At 51.6% G+C, this 20,393-nt stretch overlaps 5 protein-coding genes across 5 annotated transcripts; 3 read left to right on the forward strand and 2 right to left on the reverse strand.

The window, feature by feature from the left end:
- Positions 1 to 7,066: 7,066 nt before the first annotated feature.
- On the forward strand, positions 7,067 to 9,332 carry veA (sexual development activator VeA). The gene is made up of 3 exons (XM_024819176.1): positions 7,067 to 7,196; positions 7,278 to 7,458; positions 7,530 to 9,332. The coding sequence occupies exons 2-3, from the start codon at positions 7,311 to 7,313 to the stop codon at positions 9,122 to 9,124; spliced, it is 1,743 nt and encodes a 580-aa protein (XP_024670477.1). The 5' UTR covers positions 7,067 to 7,196; positions 7,278 to 7,310; the 3' UTR covers positions 9,125 to 9,332.
- Positions 9,333 to 10,637: 1,305 nt separating this feature from the next.
- Positions 10,638 to 12,821, forward strand: BDW47DRAFT_118753 (putative nuclear RNA binding protein; the record flags this gene model as incomplete). The annotated part of the gene is made up of 2 exons (XM_024815254.1): positions 10,638 to 11,050; positions 11,084 to 12,821. 2 exons carry the CDS (start codon positions 10,638 to 10,640, stop codon positions 12,819 to 12,821), a joined length of 2,151 nt encoding a protein of 716 aa, XP_024670478.1.
- A 290-nt stretch (positions 12,822 to 13,111) lies between these two features.
- BDW47DRAFT_108659 (uncharacterized protein) lies at positions 13,112 to 15,136 on the reverse strand. The gene is made up of 6 exons (XM_024813284.1): positions 14,699 to 15,136; positions 14,517 to 14,599; positions 14,244 to 14,388; positions 14,142 to 14,177; positions 13,485 to 14,082; positions 13,112 to 13,400 (listed from the first exon to the last, which is right to left on the reverse strand). Exons 1-6 carry the CDS (start codon positions 14,924 to 14,926, stop codon positions 13,360 to 13,362), a joined length of 1,131 nt encoding a protein of 376 aa, XP_024670479.1. The 5' UTR covers positions 14,927 to 15,136; the 3' UTR covers positions 13,112 to 13,359.
- Positions 15,137 to 15,574: 438 nt separating this feature from the next.
- Positions 15,575 to 18,432, reverse strand: BDW47DRAFT_108664 (putative G2/M phase checkpoint control protein Sum2). The gene is made up of 4 exons (XM_024813286.1): positions 18,287 to 18,432; positions 18,183 to 18,218; positions 17,806 to 18,046; positions 15,575 to 17,552 (listed from the first exon to the last, which is right to left on the reverse strand). Exons 1-4 carry the CDS (start codon positions 18,307 to 18,309, stop codon positions 16,167 to 16,169), a joined length of 1,686 nt encoding a protein of 561 aa, XP_024670480.1. The 5' UTR covers positions 18,310 to 18,432; the 3' UTR covers positions 15,575 to 16,166.
- Positions 18,433 to 18,565: 133 nt separating this feature from the next.
- On the forward strand, positions 18,566 to 20,178 carry BDW47DRAFT_108669 (WD40 repeat domain-containing protein). Its single transcript, XM_024813287.1, has 4 exons — positions 18,566 to 18,805; positions 18,861 to 19,026; positions 19,110 to 19,775; positions 19,845 to 20,178. Exons 1-4 carry the CDS (start codon positions 18,765 to 18,767, stop codon positions 20,097 to 20,099), a joined length of 1,128 nt encoding a protein of 375 aa, XP_024670481.1. The 5' UTR covers positions 18,566 to 18,764; the 3' UTR covers positions 20,100 to 20,178.
- Positions 20,179 to 20,393: the final 215 nt, after the last annotated feature.

The following is a 20,393-nucleotide window of genomic DNA, read 5'->3' on the forward strand; positions in this document are numbered from 1 at the left end:
ACCGAGCCCCGAGAATGCGAGGAGTATTCAGGCAATGGTAACGGAGGGCAAACGCATACTCGGTGTTTGATGTCTCATATGGATGGCCAAGGTGCCGCAGGTTGGTTTGTTCCCTGAGACAAGGCTCCCCTTACATTGTGCATTGGTATGGACTGTGCACACATGATGGTGCGTGCTTTCACTTGCATATTGATGGTGTATCAGGAGACTACCTATCGAGATTCTTGGAAAAGTGGAGGTGATTAGCTTGATGGATTACCTTGCTATAGACGTCGGCTGGCGAAGCTGCCAGGAAAAGACCATTCTACTTTGTGACCCCATGATGGTCAATCAACTGTACCGTATGGTAAGCTCCATGGTCAAGGTATTAGCAAGGCGCGAGAAAAGAAAAAGCAAAAAAGACTAGAAGACAAGATGATCAAGAAAAAGCTCACCATCGCCTCCTGGCGCAGCTGGTCCTTCCTGGAGCCAGGAGCGGATGTGACTCCTGCCATGTTGGGTTAGATCTACTGTAAACGTACAATAGCCTACTGAAGTACGTATTTAGAGAAGGGCATCCTCGCATAAACGATCATACTCCAACCCCATACGTACGCAGATAAAGTACCTTCACAAAAGGCAACTGATCCAGCCAAAAGGCAACCACAAGGCAACGGAGAAAAAAAAGGAGATGTCAAAGCGAGACACTACCGCGCTCAGTCGCCGGATACGAGGGCGAAAGCTGATACATCACATTGCAAGTCGCGTATCCACCGAATTAAAATGGGGGAACAATAACGGTCGTTAAACCTGATGCAGTTTAGCGGATCGGGGGACGTAGTTGGTGATCCTGCGATGGATTGGCAGGAGTACGAAGGATGAAGAAGGAGTCGGACCCATCCATCATCTCATTGTACGACGGCTGGATCAGTCGAGTGGTGATGAGGGTGATTGTTGACGGGTCAATTCTATTGTCGGCGAGGCCGATGTGACTGTATATGAGGTGAGTGGTGGGGTTGGCTTTTCAGGTCAGTGCTTCCTCTGGGTACTTCGTGCATGGCCTGGACGTTGGATCGAAAATGATATGGTGAAGGCTCGATATATTTGCCGATCGCTATACCACCGAGTCAGACAGTGGACAGAGGCTGCACGGCATTATGACAGTTGGGAGTCAGTTGACAGGTGAGTGCGACCCCATCGTTGCCCCACTGCACTCAACTATATCACCTGAAGACATGACAGGGGATGACACCGTTTCTTTCTTGCTCCCCTGGCTATTGGGGTGAAAATCAAGTGGCAGATAGAATTTCAGACGTATCGAATCTCGTTATTCCGATGAGCCATGTAAGGAGACCCCCCTTACCAAGTACTGGCTTGGACGACGGAGATTTAGGACCTGAGGCTTGAGGCTTGCAGATATTCGCAGAAAAGAGCAAATCAGGCTACAGGCTAGAAGATAGAGTCACGGAGGCGACTGATAGCGACGACGGCTCATTGGAGCTGTCTCACACGTTATTTTACATCGTATGAATACTCCGTAAGCCACACTTCCTATATTGATACGATGGAAACCTTGACGAAAGGCGTGCTACTCTACTCCATATCCGCTGGAGTATATACTTTGACAAGAGTGACAAGATGTGTCTGGTAGATACGAGGCAAGCGCCGAAAATACCAACGACGTCTGTATCTTCAAGATACTGATATGTAGAAAGTATAGTCTGACATGAGTGCCGTCACAATCTTCCGCGCAGGTACTGGCCCGTTATTAAACACACCCACCAGACGCAGTGAATCAACAGGGATAGATAGTCACCACATAGACACCACCTGCAGTCCCAACCAAATTCAGAAAAGTGTCACTAGCATTCCAACCCCATCCCTCAGCTGATGCATCTGGAATAAACGGGTAAATGGATAAGGGTGTGCGCTATATTTCGACGACGTCGGGCAAAGACGAGAGTTCATATATGGATGAAAGACGGCCAAGAAGTAGTAGGCAGGGAGGTACCTAGATATGCAAAGGGGCTGGGAATTTGTAAGAGTGTATTATCTAGCCTAACGTGCATGCATATGATACATAATCTCGAGATCTGCCGATTCGGTGAGAATTCCCCGACCTCAGGCTGACAAGGACCAAGCGATTAGGCCCTGTGTCTTGGTCCAATTACATTTAGGATAAATAATACAGATCGACGAGGGAAGGAAACCCTGCTGGTTGATAAGTTAAGTTACTTACAGATGTTTGTTTCTATCAATTAGATTAAACCCGGCTGCCATTGACCTGTAGACGTTTGGCTAGAGGAACTTTGCAGGATCGGCTAACGGTCATTGAGAAATTGTTTGCATGAACGTGTAAAGACCGTTGTTTATTAGGTAGGTATCCATGCAGGCAACCCCGGTACTGTGGTTATTGGCGCTACCACGCATATCAGTCCATAATGATGCCACTATACTAGGTAGACACTCTGACCGGATCGTGATGTGACAATATGTTGAATTTCGAGACCGCCATCTACTGATGTATCAAATTGAGACAGCCACGCGATAGCTACCAAATGCTCCGACAGTTATCCTACGCCGAAGCCAGACTGATCATAGGAGGTGCTGGGAGCACAAGGGATCTATCGATGAACATAGCGTCTATTCTCTAAGGTCGAAACTCTAACCAAACTTAATGACTGACGCATGGCAGCTACCTCAACAGTTTCTTGGTTGCCGGGAAGATCTGTCTGGAGGGTTCAAACGGCCGCAGAGGTAGTTTCCAAGCGATGAAAATTACGGCGTAAAAAAGCCTTTGATTACCATGGTTGGATCCTCCACCCCCGTCGGGTATGATACCATCAGATATAATATTATTCATTTATTTTTTCCAGTTATTCAATTATCTATCAATGGATCAGTCTGGAGAAGGTGACATGAGTACTGTCCAAGTCCAAACCAATCAACGAGAGTCACACGATTCTTCAATGATTTAGGACAACGCCCCATACCTGATCTGATGGTGTGTGGTCTAAGTGGGCCGTGGATTTTCCTTAGTGGCGCTTGAGGAGATTTTCCAGTTCTTCCGTCGTGGTAGGGATGGGATCCTTGCCCAAAGAACCGCCTTGCCGTCGCATGAGTAGTTGGAACATTCCACGGCTGATTCCATCACATTTTCCAACCCATCGCATCAAACCAGACCGGTTCAAGTCTCCGAGGAACCTTTTTTACTTTGTATAAAGTCTTCAGGTTTACCATATGGAAAATAATGCGAGAACAGAAGAAGCTTCTTGTATGGATACCTATCAAAGAGTGGATGGAGTCAGCTCTGGACCCGCTTCCCATCTATTCGGTGCGGACCGTCGGAGGGTGGAGACCATATATTATTGGTTATTCGATTATCTCCACCCACGGGCAAATTGGCAAATAAGCATTGTGTCAAGTTCTCCGAAAAACAGACGGTCTCGGACGAGCCGAGCGCCTGGCTTGAGAATGCGGCCGAGATCTCCCCTTCTTCCGCCAATGATGGATGAATTTTCGAGGACTATGCACGAGGTAGTAATGAGTTGTGCAGCCTCCTTGAAGATTTCTTTCCTTCTTTTTTTTATTTTTATTTTTATTTTTTATGTGCCGTGATGGTATGACAGTAGTGGTTCGTGCATGTGCCTTTGCCAGCTAACGATGTACCTTGGTACGGAGCATCTTGGGCGGTGGGCCTACTTTGCGTAGATAAGCACTTTTGTACCTGGTACCTACAGTAAGTTAATACTAGGTACTCTGTATAAGTGGAGGTATGTATTACTGGTACTAAAGACGAGTGACTTCGTCAGTCAAGGACACCCTAGCGATCGGCGCACCAAGGAAGCGGACATGGAGCCCTCTTTTCCGATATGGACAAGGATGTTCCAACCAAAACCAATGGGCAACCGGCGACCCATCGTGGGTGTGACAGATGGAGGGAAGGCCCCTGTTTTCGGCTAAATCCCTCTTGCCGGATTCAACCTAGCTCGGTCGTGGCTGGTGGAGTCAAGAGGTGATTCAGTGGTTGTTCAGACCCCGACTCCTGTCTTCTTCGGTAATGATCGCTCCCCAGACTCAGGTTTGTCGCCCGCTTGGGTCTGGTCGACACTGGGACTGAGTGATGTTGGGGACTCCACCCATGATCCTCGATCGGGTACGAGGTTAGTCGATCTGCTTCGATTCTTCTCTCTTATTTTCTCGTTCTTTTTTTGACTTTCTTCGGCTGAAGTATAATCAATTAGTTTTTATTTTTTCTTTTTATATCCTGAATGAAAGTCATTGTTCTTTTGCGAAATGCTAGATATGCTAGATTATTGAGATGTGAAACAAGTAATGCAGGCAAATCAAACAGGCGGTATTCTCTTCTCTCTCTCTCTCTGTGTGTGTCTCTTTCTCTTTTTCTTTTTCTTTCTTCTTGCTTTTCTTTTTCTGTAGTAAGTCTAGGCTGAGGATGTACTTTAATATCCCAATTTCTCATATTTCTCATTCCCTACAACCTGATCACAGTGCATGTGCCAAGTCCTCAGGAGTACGGAGTAGGGTAGAAAATAAGGAGGGTATTTGATCGACATAATAGAATCACCTGGTCTTGCCATCGGGGAGGAGGGGGGTTTACCGTGCTTATGAAGATCATGGGTCTGGCGTATCCTATTACTACGAATTAGGCAGTAGGTAGGAGATACCAGGGTAATGATGACCCCATAATTATCTAGCCGAGTGTTATCAACAGCAGTTCCTAATCTCCCCTCTGATAGAGTCCGTTGTCTTTTGACATGAATGGAAAAAAAAATAAGATGCATGTCATCCGAAATTAACTTTTATCCCAGCGCAACGGATTCCGCCAGGTGTCTGGCGCAGAATGGAAATGCAGGCTGCAGGTGGCGGTCCTTACATTCTCAGCGGTCTTAAGTTCAGTCTGCGTTGGGTCCCAGAACGCTGGATTACGAAGGGGCTGCGACCGATCCGTTGGGCTGGGTATGGCCACCGGAGGATTAAACCAAATAAATAAATATAAACAACTAAATAAAACAACATAAAAAAGAGAAAGAAAGGAAATGCTCTGTCATTGTCTTGGGTCACACAGGTAGAACCTGAGAACACAGGCAGTCCAAGGTGTCAAATCCCCAGCTTTCCGGATCCAATCGCTGAGCTTCACACATGGTGCCACTGAACCCTTGGGATTACTGCGGTTGTATATGGGTCAGTGCTACTCTGGGCTTTGGGGAGTCTGGATCAGTGGAGATTACGTGTACGATAATCGATCCAAGATCTGCACTGCTAGCCTTGTGCCTGTCTCCGTCCAGGAGTCTGTTAGTATGGCCGACGGGGGAATTCTTCGTTTCTGATCATATGGTCAAGAATATAGGGAGACTACCCTTCCCTTCACTGATCATAAGAACAATTTTAATCAAGTAAAACAAGAAAGAAAACGGTACCTGACCAGCACGATGATCCGAGAGTGAGAGGGTGAGCACGCCAGCTGACTTCTTACAGGGTTTCTAAGTTTGTGATCGACTATGACAAATTCGTCTAGTGCCCTGGTAATGGTAATGGTACCTCCTACCTAGGAAAGATAATTTGGGATGCGCCGGGACTATCATGGCCGAGAACAATTGGTCTTCCACAAGGTCGCCTAGAAGAGAAGATCCACCCTGGGACAGAGAGGGAGGGGGGGGTTCAGGAAAGTTGGGACCGGGTAATCGGTGGGGGTTACAAAGTTACAGCATTGGAAGGAATTGGACTACCGCTAATCTTCAAGCGTCCTAGTTCGTCCCGCCCCGACGATTCCTCCGTCCAGTCATGCAGTTCCATTCCGCACTGGCGCCGGCGTGACTTTTCCCAATATTCCTCTTAGCTTTGGAATCATTGTCGGGGCGGAGTAAGTGATGTTTTGTCACTTGGGACGGTACGGAGGGTCCACTGGCAGTGATGACCATATGCTCCGTAGTCCGTACTTTGGGGTGAAACCACAGATCGAGGGTTGTATTTCATTTTTATTTTTGCTTTTATTATTACTCCTACGACGGAGTATGCTCTTTTTTCTCTCTCTTTCTCTTTCTCCTTCTCTTTCTTTTTTTTTTTTTTTTCTTTCTTCATTATTCTCCTTCTTTTTCTTTTTCTTGATTCTGTCCGATCATGTCCGCCAAGGCAGCGCTGATTGTCATTATTTACAGCCCTCGTGAAATGTCCATACGGAGATACACAGCTTACATGGCCCCCTCCTCCTTTCTCTCCCCTTTTACCTTTCAGTTTTATCCGTGCTGGCCCAGTACCCACCATTCCGGCTCCGTGGTTGCAGCTGGGTCCTGCCTTGTTGGTAACAAACTTGCATACTAGTAAGAAGAATAAATAATAATAAAGATATAATAATCATAAAATAAAAAAATAAAAAAAAGTACCACCCACTCAATTTACTCGTCCAGACCGACCTGAGGAATTCATCCCATTCTTTGCAGTCTGGATAATCAGTATTTTTCTTTTCTTTTCTTTTCTTTATATTTCTTATTTTTTGTTTCTTCTTAATTGTACTTGAATAACTAGAACATTTGGAGGAAAAATGTGTAGATAAAATATTACCAGTGGTCAAGATCGAGAAAGTGGGCCGTCCCCGTAGAAAAACTGAACCCATCAGGATATCTCGTAAGTACCAAGCTAGTGAATCTTACCACCGCTGGGGTTTAGTGTCCATGGTATAGTTAGATCATGATGGCGGCAACGGGACCGTGGTTACAGCTGACAGGTGGGAGGTCTATCTGCGCTCCCCCCCTCCTCTTCTTCGCTAGTTCACCTTCATCTCTCCTACTCCCACCCCGACTTACCGACTTCTTCCACACTCTATCCTTAATCTTCACGATCCTCGTTCACCCTTTCCCTTCCATTTTCTATATAGGTCAATCGCTGGGATTGATCGCTGTTCGTTAAATCAACAGCAGCCTCAGTGATATTCTTTCCCCCCCCTCCCCCTCTCCTTTTCGTCTCTCCATTCTCGCACCATAGAGGTTCCTCTCGTGCCGGTAGATGCCTTGATCACCTGCGCCCATCCTTTGTCCCGCTATACCTACGAGTCGGGTCGCAGCTTGGAATTCACACAGGATTCTTAAAGAACGGAACCACCAGAGATCGGACTAAACGCTGTATACGTATTAGTTGACGTGTGTGAGAACATACGCTGGAAATCAGCCCTGGAGCTTGAGCGTGGCGTTTGAGGTTGTCAGGTATGTTGTATTCCGGAAATTTTGTTCGGTCGATGCGTGATGCTTGATGATCCTCCAGAGTATACTGATGGCATCAAACAGGATATCATTCGATCGCACGGGGTAGCAATCAAGATGGCAACCAGAGGTCCTATGCCGCCTCCGGGTCCCATCGGGGAGCACTGTGTCAGCCGGATCACCCGCGGCGGCAAGTTGCTTACCTACCGACTGGTTGTGGTGCAAGAACCGCACCGTGCAAGGGCTTGCGGTGCCGGTGCTAAATGTGCGCAACGACTTCTAAACTACCCCAGAGAAAGAGACCCTGACGAAGCTGACTGTCGCTCGTCCTAACAGCGTCTGCGGACCGTCGTCCTGTCGACCCGCCCCCGGTTGTCGAACTGCGTATCTTCGAGTCGGACCCCCACGACGAGCACAACAAGACCGATATCACGTTCGCCTACAATGCCAATTTCTTCCTTTTTGCTACATTGGAGAGCGCACGCCCGGTGGCACACCCAAGGGTCGCCCCTCCTCCGCAGTCCTGTCCGGTATTGACGGGGGTGCCCGTAGCGGGAGTGGCTTATCTGGACCGTCCGCACCAGGCTGGGTATTTCATCTTCCCCGACCTATCGGTCCGGCACGAAGGTCACTACCACCTGAATTTCCATTTGTATGAGGAGACCAAAGATAGCAAGGATATGAGCGAGGGCGCCCCCGCGGGCCAAGTACCCGCCCCCAACCCCAGCACTATTCCGTCCAAGCCGGCCCCTCCCCAGTCCGCGCTCGACTTCCGGCTCGCCGTTCTCTCTCACCAGTTCAGCGTTTACAGCGCAAAGAAATTCCCCGGGCTCACCATGAGCACCTCTCTGAGCCGCGTCATCGCGGAGCAAGGCTGTCGGGTCCGGATTCGCCGTGACGTCCGGATGAGACGCCGTGGCGATAAACGATCGGACGACTATAACTACGAGGAGCAAGACACCTATCGATCGTCGGACCGATTCCCCTCGTCGGATGCCTACGCCCGGAACGCTGCGGATCGCGACCGCTCGGCCAGCATTAGTACGACCGACCTGTCGTACCCCTATAGCGCCGATGCGCAACGGCGGCAGTCGACCGCGGAGTATGGTTATCCGGCTGCCCAGCCTTATCAACGACCCATGCCCCCGGCCCCGGCCCCGGCACCCGGCGTACCGGGCCCGGCCGCCACCGCCGTCGCCCCTGTTGCGGCCGCTCCGCCTCCACCCCAAGCGGCTGCATCGCACCCGTCACACCTTGCCTTCGGCTCGACGCAATCTCAGTATATGGCTCCCCAGCCACCCCAATCCGCTCCCGTTACGACCCCGTCCGCCACCTATTCTCCCCACCCGCCATCGGCTCATCACCGGACTCCGTCGACGGGTACCGAGTATGATTCGATGAGACCTGCTCCCTCCTCGGAGTCCCGCCAAAACACGGGAGACGACCGTGAGCAATTTAGACTGCCTCCTATTCACCTAGCGTTTCCCAAACCGCTGGAGACGGTACCCGCAAATGAAGCGCGGTCTTCTGATCCGAGTACTTATCGGCCCACGGCCCCGCCTGCGCCTCGTCCTCTAGCTCCTCCTTTGCACTCGCTTCCGCCTTTGAGGGCCCTTGAGAGGTCACTCCCTGAATTTCAGCCTCCCAGCGGGTTTACGCAGAGCCAATCCGCTGAGATGACTCCGACGAAGAAGACCCTGTGGGACACCGCGCCCACGTTGGCCAAGCGGACGCACGCGGAGACGTTCGGTCACGACGATCGTCCATTGTATAATGGGATGCGGCCCGACACCGAATCGTACCCCGTGGGACAACGGAAAGCCTCGGAAGACAGCACCCGGGAGGCATCCTACCCCAGTCCTCGGGATGAAATGGAATATAAGCGAGCGAACGGGCGGATGGCCTCGAAGCCAACCCCTGCCATGCCGTAGCCCGTCGATCTTTGTTAAAAGAACAAAGAAAAAGAGAGAAAGAAAACAAGACGAAACAGAAAGAAAAAAAAAAAATCATTTTCTTCTCCGCGCTCTTTCATAAAGGACGGCGTCTGGGCACATTGTCCATTGGAACTATTTTTGTTGTGGTGGAAGATCTCTTTTGTTTGGTTTTTGTGGAGGTTGAATAGATTCGTTGGTGAATCAGGCCCCATGCATCCATCTTCATCATTCTTCTCTTCCCTGTCTCTCCTTTGATTCCCTTTATACTGTATTTCTCATTTCTTTCTTTTCTTGTTGTATATGGTTCATTTTATGTGTTTCCTAGATATTCCCCCGGACTGTTCGTTTCATACTCCAGACGAGACTTTGATTACTGTGTTGTGTTACAGACACTGATTCTATTTTGGTTAATTTATCCTGCCCCGGGCAGATGAACTTCATCTCTTGTCTTCTTTTCTACGTCGCAATCCAGCGGTTTGGAGCTGGATGAATCTATGGATACATCATGCCTAGTATCTTGAGTTTCCCTGCATTCTTCGTGCTCTGCAGACCCTGCTGGCACCACGTTTTCCCTTATATTACACAATGGGAATAGCTTGCCACATACCAAATCCACGACAGCATTGTCCACTGAGATCACATTCGAGATAGCCGGATTTTCTGCACATTCCAGCTCGTAAACTCTGGTACGTAAGTGGTTCCCCGTAAGATGAGCCCCCCTCTGGATCATTCCGTGGTGGGGCCATCAGAGGTGGGCCGGCAGTCACTGCTGCACGATGGGGAGCAGAATGTGGTCCAAGACCCTCAATCCCTCGCCTCGGGCCCCTCGATCAGTTCGTCTTCAAACACCTTGCATTCTTATTATAAGGCTAGGCGCAGGTCGGTCCAAACGCCAGATATCCCATTCCTGGGTCTGGAAGATGGTTCAGTTGGAGAGGATGGAATATTAGAGCCTTCATATCAAGGACTGTCAAGAATGACGAACCGTTGGAACTGATACCCAGTTGATTCATAAAGGAAGAAGTTGCAGACATGACTAAGATGAGCTTGGCACATACTTGACTGGTCAGTTACCGCACGCGGCAAAACCACAACAATAACAATAACAATGACAATAACAATCAACAACAACAACAACTGGCGGTCAAAATAACTCGTCCCATCTGTCGATCATTGACTGGTCTTCTCCACCTGAGACAAAAACAAACACCCCCGCCCAGTGTTCAGGTGTTTAATCCACTTGTCAAGAACCCTAATGCTATCTTAATGCTGTCTTCTCTCACTCTCTCCGTCTTTACTCTCTCTCTCTCTCTTTGTCACTCCTAGATATCTGATTGTAGACTGGCATTGACAAAAGAAGGGAGGATAGGCTACCCAATCTCGTCATCGTTGAGATGACACAGGATGCGGAGGTTCGTGTCAATCTCTTTATTCCTTTCTTCTTCTGTCTCATCTCCCTTGCGCCCTCCCTCCCGTTCAAACCAACTCACCCGTGCACCCTGACCTGCAGATGACACCCGCTCAAGCGAACGTCGACAACAACAAGTCTCCAACGCCCTTTGAAGCAGCCCACCAGCTGCAGCAAACCCTCCTCCAATCAACCAGTGCCTGCTCGCCACCCCGCTCCCGCAAACACTCCCGCGCAAGCAGCACCGCGAGCGACAGATCCGACCTGTCAGGCGTCACAGGCCAATTCGACGACGCCGACGAGTTCGATTACCCTCCGGGGCCGGCTGGCTCACCGTCCTCCAAACGCCGTCGCTCCAACGACTGGCCGCGTGGCCCAGAGGATCCCTCATCATTATTGGCACGCAAGGAAAACACCAGCTACCTCTGGCCCTTCCATCACGGGCGCACGACAGGCTCCCCGCGGGCGTCCGCGCGAAACCGCCATGCGGTCCCGGCGAGGGGTCGACGGTCCAGGTTCGTGGAAGCACACATGAATGACAGCGTGAGTGAGAGGCCTCCGAGTATCTACTTGCGCGATGGTAGACCTGCTGCTGGCGATGGGGCGAATGCGACCGGCCAACGTTCGTCCGGGATCTTCCGCTTCGGGAAAGCGATTGCGTCGGCGTTTAATCCGTTTGGTGCTTGGGGTAACGTTACTGAGATGTGGAAGGGTAGCTCGCCGGAGGCGAATAACGCTACTGACGACCCTGTGGCGCAGGCGGAGAAGGCTTACGCGGAGTTGAAGAAGTCTGGGTACCAGGGGACGAATAAGGGGAGTTATTTTCAGGATATGAAACCGGGAGGGCCGGACGAACAGATGTGGAAATCGAAATCAACGAGGGAGAGGACGGACTACAAACCGACTACTGGCTACCACTCGAGGCAGAACTCGGGCGACGGACACGAATCGAATACTTCGATTCGAAGCTCTATCAAGGAACTTCGCAAGGCCAAGTCCTCCCTGGGGATCCCCACCATCAACGCGACGTCCATCTTCGGCTCACAGCGTCGTCGCTCCGACGACTCAGAGAACCCCGAAGTGCGACACCAGAAGTCGCGCAAGGAACTCCAAAAGCAAGCCAAGTTACTCAAACGCGTTAGCGATCTAGAAGTGAAGCTCAGCAGAGCGCGTCGCGAGTTGCAGGATCTGATCGGGGAGGACGAAGTCTTCGAGACTATCCTCTGTCAGGACAGGCCTTATCAACGGAAGTTCGTACCGGGGGCGCTGCCTTCGCTTCCTTCAGAGCGACTCTTGCATGCTGCGGCTTCGTCGCCATCGGCACCGTCGGCCGAGCTTGCTCGTTTGGCTGCTGTGTCGGAGAATGTCCAGCGACAGCTAGAGGAGCTAAAAGGCGGTCCTCATTCGCCTGTTAAATCCAAGAGTCAAGCTGCGCCTTTCACCCCGACGTCTGCCTCCCACAACATTCGCATGCAGACCTCCTTAACGACAGACAGCCCTCCTTCTCGCAAACGCAAGTCCCCGGACCCAGCCTCCGCCCAAGCGAGAGAAGGCCCATCCGCGTCCATAAGAGTTACCGAGGAGCCCACCAGCACCCCAGCGCCCGACAGCACGCGCAAAGCCAAACTACCGAAAATGGTCATAGGCGACAGCCCGGGGTCCGTCGAACGCAAGTGGCCGAAAGACCAGACCAAGCCCAATATCCAACAAACCCCCAAGGAAGATAGAGGCAGACCACCCCTCCAACCCTCCGCCAGACGATCCCCCTCCTCCCGGCGGAAGGCATCCAACTCGCGCAACAGAGCAGCAGCAGCAGCAGGGGTGCCCTCGCTCCGCATGAAAAAGGGCCGCTCGAACCTCCGCTCTGCGAGCGCTAGCTCCGAGGCTCTCCCGCGCTTCTTCCCAGACATCGGCGACGACGGAGATAAAGAAAACCAGTACCAGTATCACCAGCCCGGGGAATCGACAACCCCCAAGTCAGACGACGGCAACCCCAACCCCAACGATGTGGCAACACCAAGTCCCAGCCCGACACCCAACAAACGCAAAAACCGCAGCGACACCACCTACAGCTACATCCCGCCTGTACCACCCCTGCCTAAGGACCTCGCTGCCACAGCTGCGAAGGTCGATCGACGGCTTGCGAAGGAGATTGGTCCGAAGAGGGTGCGCGGGAAGAAGACGCAGGGTGGGAGTGCGAGTGGGAGTGGAGATGGGGGCGTTGTTGTGCATAATAAGGGGAGTCGGGAGGGGTTGAACTTTCAGTGGCCGGATGATATCTTTTAAGTGATTGATTGATTGGTTTTGGGGGTGGTTTCGTGGTTTTTGATTTGATGAAATGGTTGGGATGTTGGGTTTGAGAGGCGGAAGGAGATGATGAGGACGAAGAGTCTGCTTCGCAGCTGGATGCACCATATACAGGTATACGGTGTCTTGTCAGCTCGAGCGGGAGAGAGTGAGTATGTGTATGTGTGTGCCATTTCCTTTGTTATTACGATTCACGAAGCTACGACAATGTTTCCCGCGACAATGTCTATGATTAATCAGTTAACCAATGCCATGCCTATGCCTTATGCCTTGCAATGAGATGATTTCCTACACACGTAGATAAGTGATGGTGTGGTAATCCAGTTTTACTTTGGAGTCCCGTGTTAAGTCTAAACTATTTGCAATGTATATATGAGCTGCACTCCACAGGCATATACAATCCTATTGTTTATTGTCAATGGGTCATCAATTGTTGAGGATATGCAATGTATACTAGGTGTATATATAGCTTGCTTATCCGGGGTGATAGGCTAGCTTTCCTTTGGATTATCAAAGCCTACAGAATGGCAGTCGCATTTCCATGAGAACCAACGCCTCCTATTATCAGGCGCACCGTTAGTCGTGACTTTGCTATAGAGCGGAAGAATGAAGGACACAGAGGCGGGGGGGGGGAAAGCCTACCAGCAATGTGACCCGGCGCACTCGTCACAAAAAACGACCACCTGCCCCTCTCCCTACACATCACCGCCAACCTCTCCAAATCCCACATCTCCCCCAGCGGCATCCCCCAGAGCGCCAGAACACTCTCATGCAAATATCCACGCCCCTCCACCGGCGGCCAGCACTCAAACGTCGGCGAATCGCCCACCACACCCGCAAAGTACCCGTCGTGCAGGAAGTCCAGGATCGCGTCCTCCTGCTTCAGGCCGGCCCAGTGCAGATCGTCGTGGGCGCGCAGCGCTCCGGAGCGCCGCTCGGCGGGCGATAGCTCGTTGTAGCGCTCGACGAAGCCCGAGCGGATCATGAGGATGTCGCCGGGGTGGATGTCGCCGCCGAGAGAGGCGGGGCGGAGGTCGAGGCCTTGGGATTGGGCGCAGGCTTGGAGGTCGGTGAATGAGATGGCGTGTCGGGTGTACGGGTCGTAGGGGATGGAGTGGGTTTTCGCGTAGTGGCGGTAGTCGAGGAGGATGCCGCGGCTGGCGATGCCGTGGGTGGCCCAGTGGTGGGTGCTGCAGCTGTGGGTGTTGGCGTTGGGGCCGAGGATGTCGGTGCCTTTTGTCTGGTTGTTGGTTAGTGTTGGGTTTGTGGGCTGGGGAGGGTTTGGGAGGGTGTGTATACTCCGTTGTAAAAGGTTTTGGTCTCGATGTGTGCGAACTGGGTTGGTTAGTTGGTTCTGGTGATAGATGATAGATAGATAGAGAGGTGAGAATATGTATGTACATGGCGGAATCCATCCCACTGGGTGCCACTTTGAGTGTTCAGAGTGTACGTATCATCGTAGGCAATGTCATCAATCAGACTCTTGATGTTGTGTTGGAATTGCTCCCGGCCAAAAGCGGGTGTCTCGGGAACATTGAGGGGGAGGCTACATGGCTGTCAGAATGGATGTCCCAATTCAATAAGTGTGGTCGTATGTGGGTAGGTTTGAGAGCAGTGGTGCTCTCTTGTACCACTGTTATACCACGCCGCTGTAATGATTCAAGGGAGGCTCACTCCAATCGAACCATCTCTCCAGTCGTGATTTCCGCAGCAGCAGCCTTGACACGCTGAGGCGTCAACAGATTGAGCCGTCCGAGCTGCTCGCTTGTTAGCTGATGCTTCCCTCACAGGAAACGACATGGCTCCAGCTCCATGCGCCGAAGTCATGATAACTGCAAGGAGCTGCCGCAACTCACCTGATCATCCTTCCCCCAAACCCAGGCTGCTCCATCTGGGGCACCATCAATCTTAGGAAGTTCCTTCCTTGATGGAAACTGGGTACAGTTCGGATCCCAGGGAAGCTGGTTTGGAGACTGGATTTTAGCCATGGTGTTGTTGTCCGAGAGGCGCCGGTTATTATTGTTCGGGAGTCTAGCTGCAACCTGTCCAGAAATCTGACTCAATCGATTAGAAGCACCCAACATGAAATCGATAGCAGACTATATATGGCACTGGAGTCTTGGTAGTGTTGCCTCATTGTCCGGTGGACACCGTGGATGGAGAGGTGGACATGGCCCCACATTTGACCGAGGTGAGTGACGTCTGCTGAACATAGATGGATACCTCGGCGGGGAAAGATCCAATCAACCAATCGTCTGGATAAATCCAAGGCTCTTGGTGAGGGGTTAGGTATGAATATTCGTGGGTTCGTACATACTCGGTCTACGACCGGATAGAGGGGCCGGGTGGGACCCACCTACCGAGGAACAGCACCAGGAGGCAACGGAAAACGGACGTTGGCAGCATTGGGGTTCAAGAAGGTCGGCTTGGTGGCACCATTGCCTGATCGGGTAATTATTTCCTACTAGAGTACGTGCCCAGGTGTCCCTTGTTACTTAGTATCTTGTATGTCTATCTTCAACTTCTGAGTATGTCCCGATGTGATACATGTATCACCGATACATATCAAATCACCCAACAGAATGGGGTTGTCCCACTATATAGGATACTTAGGAAGGCCAAACGTGTCGTGATATCTTGCAGCCGAGTGGAATATCCTTGTTGTTTGCAACAGGTTTACAAGTTTGATTTCGATGACTGTCCATCTAACAGTCTACGTGTTCATGTATCAGTTTGGTAGACCAATTGGCCTTCCTTTTTTTGTGGATTTTCATTCAGGGAATGATTTGCTGTATTATGGTACAGAAAGTGTATTCCGTCAGAGGCATTAGCTGACCTGGCCAGCAACATCACCCACCAAGGGTTGGGGAATCGGGGAAAGGAAATAAACTCGGACATCCGACCCAGAGAAACCCATGCCACGGCATGGGTTAAGTTATGCATCCGAACGCGCAGCAGACAAATGTTATCATAATCCAGACATGATGCAAGGCGGCCATAACCAACCTATGCGTAAAGCAGAAGGACAAACGCCATAAAATTCGACACCACAGTAGAAGCCTTCCCAGAAGAATTCACCAAGGCCACCGTAACCTGCTGATCCTAGGAGATCGTGCATGGTACGCCCGAGTTAATAGCCGTAGGATGATACACCTTCAGACGCCGGGGATATTCCAGATAAAGCACATGGAAGTCATCCGACACTTCCATAACACAGGATAAAAAAAAGTCAAACGGTCGCTAAGTGGATCATGAAATAAAGATCAAAAAGAAAGAAGAATGGAAAGACAAGAAGAAACAGCCAAGCGTTTAGGTTGGGCTGTATCAAGTTTGGGTAGGCACGCCGGTGGATTGCGAAGCATTTCGACCTCCGCGAATTCCACCGCGGCCACGCGAGTAGCCGCGATTGTAACCACCCCGACCACGGCCGAAACCTCTGCCTCGTCCACGGCCTCGGTAGCTGCTGCGGTACCCATCGACGCTACCTTGGCCGAAGGTTTCGATGTTTCGCTTCTCTTCCTCGCCGCGCCACTCGCGACCGCCATGTCGGGCGCCAGTCCCTTCTTCACGGTCACGAGCCTCGCTGGAGATGTTATCAAAGAAAGAGCTGGTCCGGTTGTAAAGCTGGTAGCCATCCGCACTAGCACTGGCCGATTCGTCGTCACCCTCAGGCATAGGGTTCTCGGCTTCATGAATGGGGGAACCAGAGGCAATTGCTTCTTTGACCATGTCCTGTTTGTTGAACTTGGCGTTGGCCGTTTCAAAGTCATAGTCCGTCTTGGGGACCTCGAATTTCTTCGTCTGGCCCTGATACTGGCCTCGACCACGCCCGCCACGGTTCTGGTGACCACCCCGTGAAACACGGCTGGACTCATAAGCTTTCATCTCGGCCATCTGCTTCGTCATTGCGTCGACAGCAGCGTCCCCAGGCGCGGACTTCTGAGCATTAGGCTGCGGAAGCTTCGCCATGGCGGCGGCAACAGCAGCCGTTGCCGCGCGAGTGGCCTCGGTAATTGCCGCTTGAGCTTGGCCCTGGGATACATTATTCCCGGGGGCACCAGCAGAAGATTGGGCTACAGTGGGCACCGGCGGTTTGACAGGGCCCGTTACCGGGATCGCGGGCTGTACACGGCCATTCCTAGGTCCAGTGGGTGCTGTCCTAGGCACACCAAACCCACCGTGAGTGACGCCGGCGTGGGCCTGTGAAGCTTCTGATACGGGAGGTTTAGAGTCAACTGGGGGCGCCTGAGCACTCTGAGTGACTTGTGGTGTGGCCGCCGCAGGCGCCGGAGTGACATCCCGACTAGCAGGCTTACTAGATGGTCTTTCGCCAACCGGGAGCTCTGAAGTTGCCCTAGGCATGTTTACGGGACCTGCGCCAGGGACTCCTGGTCGCTGTGGCGGAGGTGTCTGGTGTGGGCCAGGAGGTCCGAGGGGCATTTGAGGTGGAGGAAACTGGCCCGGTCCTTGGGGGAATCCCTGACCAGGGGGAGGAAACCATCCCGGGGGGGCTCCGTAAGGCATGTTGGGAAAACCTGGTCCAGGCGGGAATCCAGGGGCGCCAAATCTCTGTCCGTAAGGCGGATAGAAGCCTTGGAAAGGAGGCTGCGGAGGGTACCCAGGAGGAGCCGGGCGAGCTTGGTGGGGTGGTTGAGAGTGAGGGGGAGGCCCGGGGGGACCTTGAGGACCAGGTCCTGGACGGGACATGCTCTGTTCACACAATTAGCAAGTTATTCAAATCAAGTAACATTTGCTGTGTGCAATAAAAAAAAACAATGGCCCATGATCATATCAGAAGGAAGGCAACGGAAAATATCCACATGGTTTTGCGCAATTCAGAACAGGTCTGTGAGTTTACATCCGAATATATTTCATCATGTGATCATTCGTCCGACCGCGACATAGACGGTGGACTTGGGCAGGAAGAAAAAAATTCCACACAGCGAAAACAGGTTCAACTTACACCCAGGATAGCAGGATCATCAGGTACCTGAGGGGGTTCGGGCTTTGCCGGTTCCTTATCCTCAGCTACACTGATGTCCTTTACATCGCTGCCACGGAACACAATGTATTCATAGACGCTGGCAGAGGGAGCAAGCTCTTCCGAAGGGTTGCCTCGTCGGCCTTCTGTCCCAAAGGAAACAACAGTCTCCAGAGCTATCGTTGAAGCTTCAGGGTTGATCTCATGTAAGGTACCAACATAGCTGTGGGGAACTAAGTTAGCTCGGTAAGGTAATAGTTATAGCTCAAGGATGAGAGCACTGGATGGGAGTAGAAAGGAAGGAGAAAAGCGAAGAGGAAAAGATTTAAAAGGAAAAAGCTAGAAAGTGGGAAGCTTACCGAATATCACTTTTGGAAATCAGGTTGAACCGCTGACTGCCAGGTGTTAACTCCAGCCGAGCCGCACAAACCCTGGTTCAAACCAGAGGGCAGAGAAGACTGACCCTATGAGATGGTTCATATCCATGCTGACGGGGGGAGTTGCGCGCCAATGCGCACAATACAAAAAGAAAGTAGGAAAGAGAGAGAGGAAAGCGGGAGGTAAGAGGATTTTATAGGAGTGAGGGTGGTGGAGAGGGGAGGGGGGAGGGGGGGAAAAAACGCGTAGGAGATGAAAAGAGAAGAGAAAAGAGAAGACGAGGTGAGAAGAAGGAAGAAGAAGAAATAGGTGGAAAGTCGGGAAAGGCGGTGGAGCCTTAGGGTGGGAAAAGGTCGGGCGCTACGGCGGGCTGGAGGAGCTCTGGGCGCAAATACTTCGATTCTTTCTGCCATCTTCGTCTCGACGGCGCGAGTGGGTGGTTCACTGGCATTATTGGGTCAATTTTGGTTTCTAGGGTGAGTATTGATTGTCATTGAACTGTAGTGACAGACAGTCCCGGATTTATTGGTTGCGCGATCATCTCCTTCCACTACAAGGCGAACATGGCTCAGTCATCCCACCGTGGCGATTTCTTCCAAACCACGTACGTCAGACCTCCCAGCAAGATACTGTCATGTTTGCTAATTCCCCTCTTCTAGGACAGCTTTAGAGGATCAAACTCGCAAGAATACCAAGTCCTTGAATACAGATGGATCGCCCATTAGGTTACAGAGTAAAATACTGGCTGTTCAGGCAGACCCCGTGAATGCGGGCGTCGTGTTTGTTGCCCAGAGCGGGGGAACGGTCCGGAAGATCATACTCGAAGTAGGTGCATGGTGTCCTTCGTTCTGGATATCTTGCTGGTTCTGTAGCTAAGATAGCGCCCTGTGCGTCGCCCGTGATCATAGACAGGGGATATTGTCGCCGTCTTCAAAGGTCCAACTGCTCCGGTTACGAGTATCTGTTTCAGCCCCGATGGCCGATTGCTGTTTGCCGGTTGCTGGGACAAGACTATCTGGAGTTGGGAGGTGGCTACAGCACAACCGAAGCTAAGATATGAGGGCCACACCGATTTTGTGAGATCGGTCGTCAGCACACAGCTGAAGGGACAGGACGTCCTCGTCTCCGGAGGTGCGGACGCGCAAATCTTGGTTTTCGACATTACCAGCGAGCAGCGCTTGTCGGTCCTGAAGGGCCATGTCAAAGGAATTCAAGATCTCGCGGTGGATCCCATTTCTCTGGAATCCGAGAGCCCGGAATTGACCGTCTTCAGTGCGGGGAGTGACCGGGAAATTCGCCAGTTTGACATCGCCAATGGCAGCAAAGACCTTACCGGGACGGATGCCATTCTGGCTCACGACACCAACGTTTACAAGCTGGTTTTCGATCGGGACGGGGATTTATGGACTGCCTCGGCAGACAAGACCGCGAAGTGTCTTGCCCGAGAGGACAGCTGGAAGCCCAATCTGACTCTAACACACCCGGACTACGTCCGAGACGTCGTGGTGTGCGAACAGGGCGGTTGGGTCGTCACTGCCTGTAGAGACGAAGAGATTCGAGTGTGGAATCGATCCGTATGTGTCTTGTCTTATCCCTGTTCTGGCTTGCCACTTTCTCTGTGTTCTGACAGCCACAATATCTAGACTGGAAAGCTCCATCACACGTTCTCCGGGCACTTCGAAGAGGTCACGGGCCTAATACTCTCTGGATGGACGATTGTCAGCGTCAGTATCGATGCGACGGTACGACAGTGGTCCTTGAAACCGGATGATCTACAAAACGCAGTGGAAAAGGCCAGAAACCCGACCGAAGAGGACGAGGAGAAGCCGGAAGATTCGGGACCTAAGCTTACAGAAGAAGAAGAACGGGAGCTGGCCGAGCTCATGGGTGAAGACTGAATGGACTGACATCATGGCGAAAGCCAGCCATAATGAGATACGTGGAATGCATAGGGTATATTTCTTGTTTATAGACAAACTAAAGATCATCCATGATAAAACATAATCGAGCTTCATGACAAGAACCGGTTAACGAGACGCTGTGTCGCCAGTGCACCCCGTAAACGCACCTCACGTGACCGTTGATGCATCCATGACGCACTGCCTGCGGGCGACGATCTCCCGGATGCGGGCCAGGGCGCAGAGGACGAAGCACATGGGCTGGCTTTCTTACAGAGGCGCTTGTCCAGTCTA

This window comes from Aspergillus candidus (genome assembly GCF_002847045.1).
Source record: "Aspergillus candidus strain CBS 102.13 unplaced genomic scaffold BDW47scaffold_35, whole genome shotgun sequence".
In the NCBI taxonomy this organism is placed as follows: domain Eukaryota; kingdom Fungi; phylum Ascomycota; class Eurotiomycetes; order Eurotiales; family Aspergillaceae; genus Aspergillus; species Aspergillus candidus.

What these genes read in the sequence shown, in the direction of transcription:
- BDW47DRAFT_108664 (XM_024813286.1), bottom strand. Translation starts at nt 18,309, where the DNA reads ATGGATATGAACCATCTCATAGG. An exon ending in GATATGAACCATCTCATAGG is followed by an intron (nt 18,219 to 18,286) that starts GTCAGTCTTCTC and finishes AACACCTGGCAG; the next exon opens with TCAGCGGTTCAACCTGATTT. An exon ending in ATGATCCTGCTATCCTGGGT is followed by an intron (nt 17,553 to 17,805) that starts GTAAGTTGAACC and finishes TTGTGTGAACAG; the next exon opens with AGCATGTCCCGTCCAGGACC.
- BDW47DRAFT_108659 (XM_024813284.1), bottom strand. Translation starts at nt 14,926, where the DNA reads ATGTTGGGTGCTTCTAATCGATTGAGTCAGATTTCTGGACAGGTTGCA. An exon ending in GGAGAGATGGTTCGATTGGA is followed by an intron (nt 14,389 to 14,516) that starts GTGAGCCTCCCT and finishes ACAGCCATGTAG; the next exon opens with CCTCCCCCTCAATGTTCCCG. An exon ending in TGCGCCGGGTCACATTGCTG is followed by an intron (nt 13,401 to 13,484) that starts GTAGGCTTTCCC and finishes GCCTGATAATAG; the next exon opens with GAGGCGTTGGTTCTCATGGA.
- BDW47DRAFT_108669 (XM_024813287.1), top strand. Translation starts at nt 18,765, where the DNA reads ATGGCTCAGTCATCCCACCGTGGCGATTTCTTCCAAACCAC. An exon ending in TCCGGAAGATCATACTCGAA is followed by an intron (nt 19,027 to 19,109) that starts GTAGGTGCATGG and finishes CCGTGATCATAG; the next exon opens with ACAGGGGATATTGTCGCCGT. An exon ending in TTCGAGTGTGGAATCGATCC is followed by an intron (nt 19,776 to 19,844) that starts GTATGTGTCTTG and finishes CACAATATCTAG; the next exon opens with ACTGGAAAGCTCCATCACAC.
- veA (XM_024819176.1), top strand. Translation starts at nt 7,311, where the DNA reads ATGGCAACCAGAGGTCCTATGCCGCCTCCGGGTCCCATCGGGGAGCAC. An exon ending in TTGCGGTGCCGGTGCTAAAT is followed by an intron (nt 7,459 to 7,529) that starts GTGCGCAACGAC and finishes TCGTCCTAACAG; the next exon opens with CGTCTGCGGACCGTCGTCCT.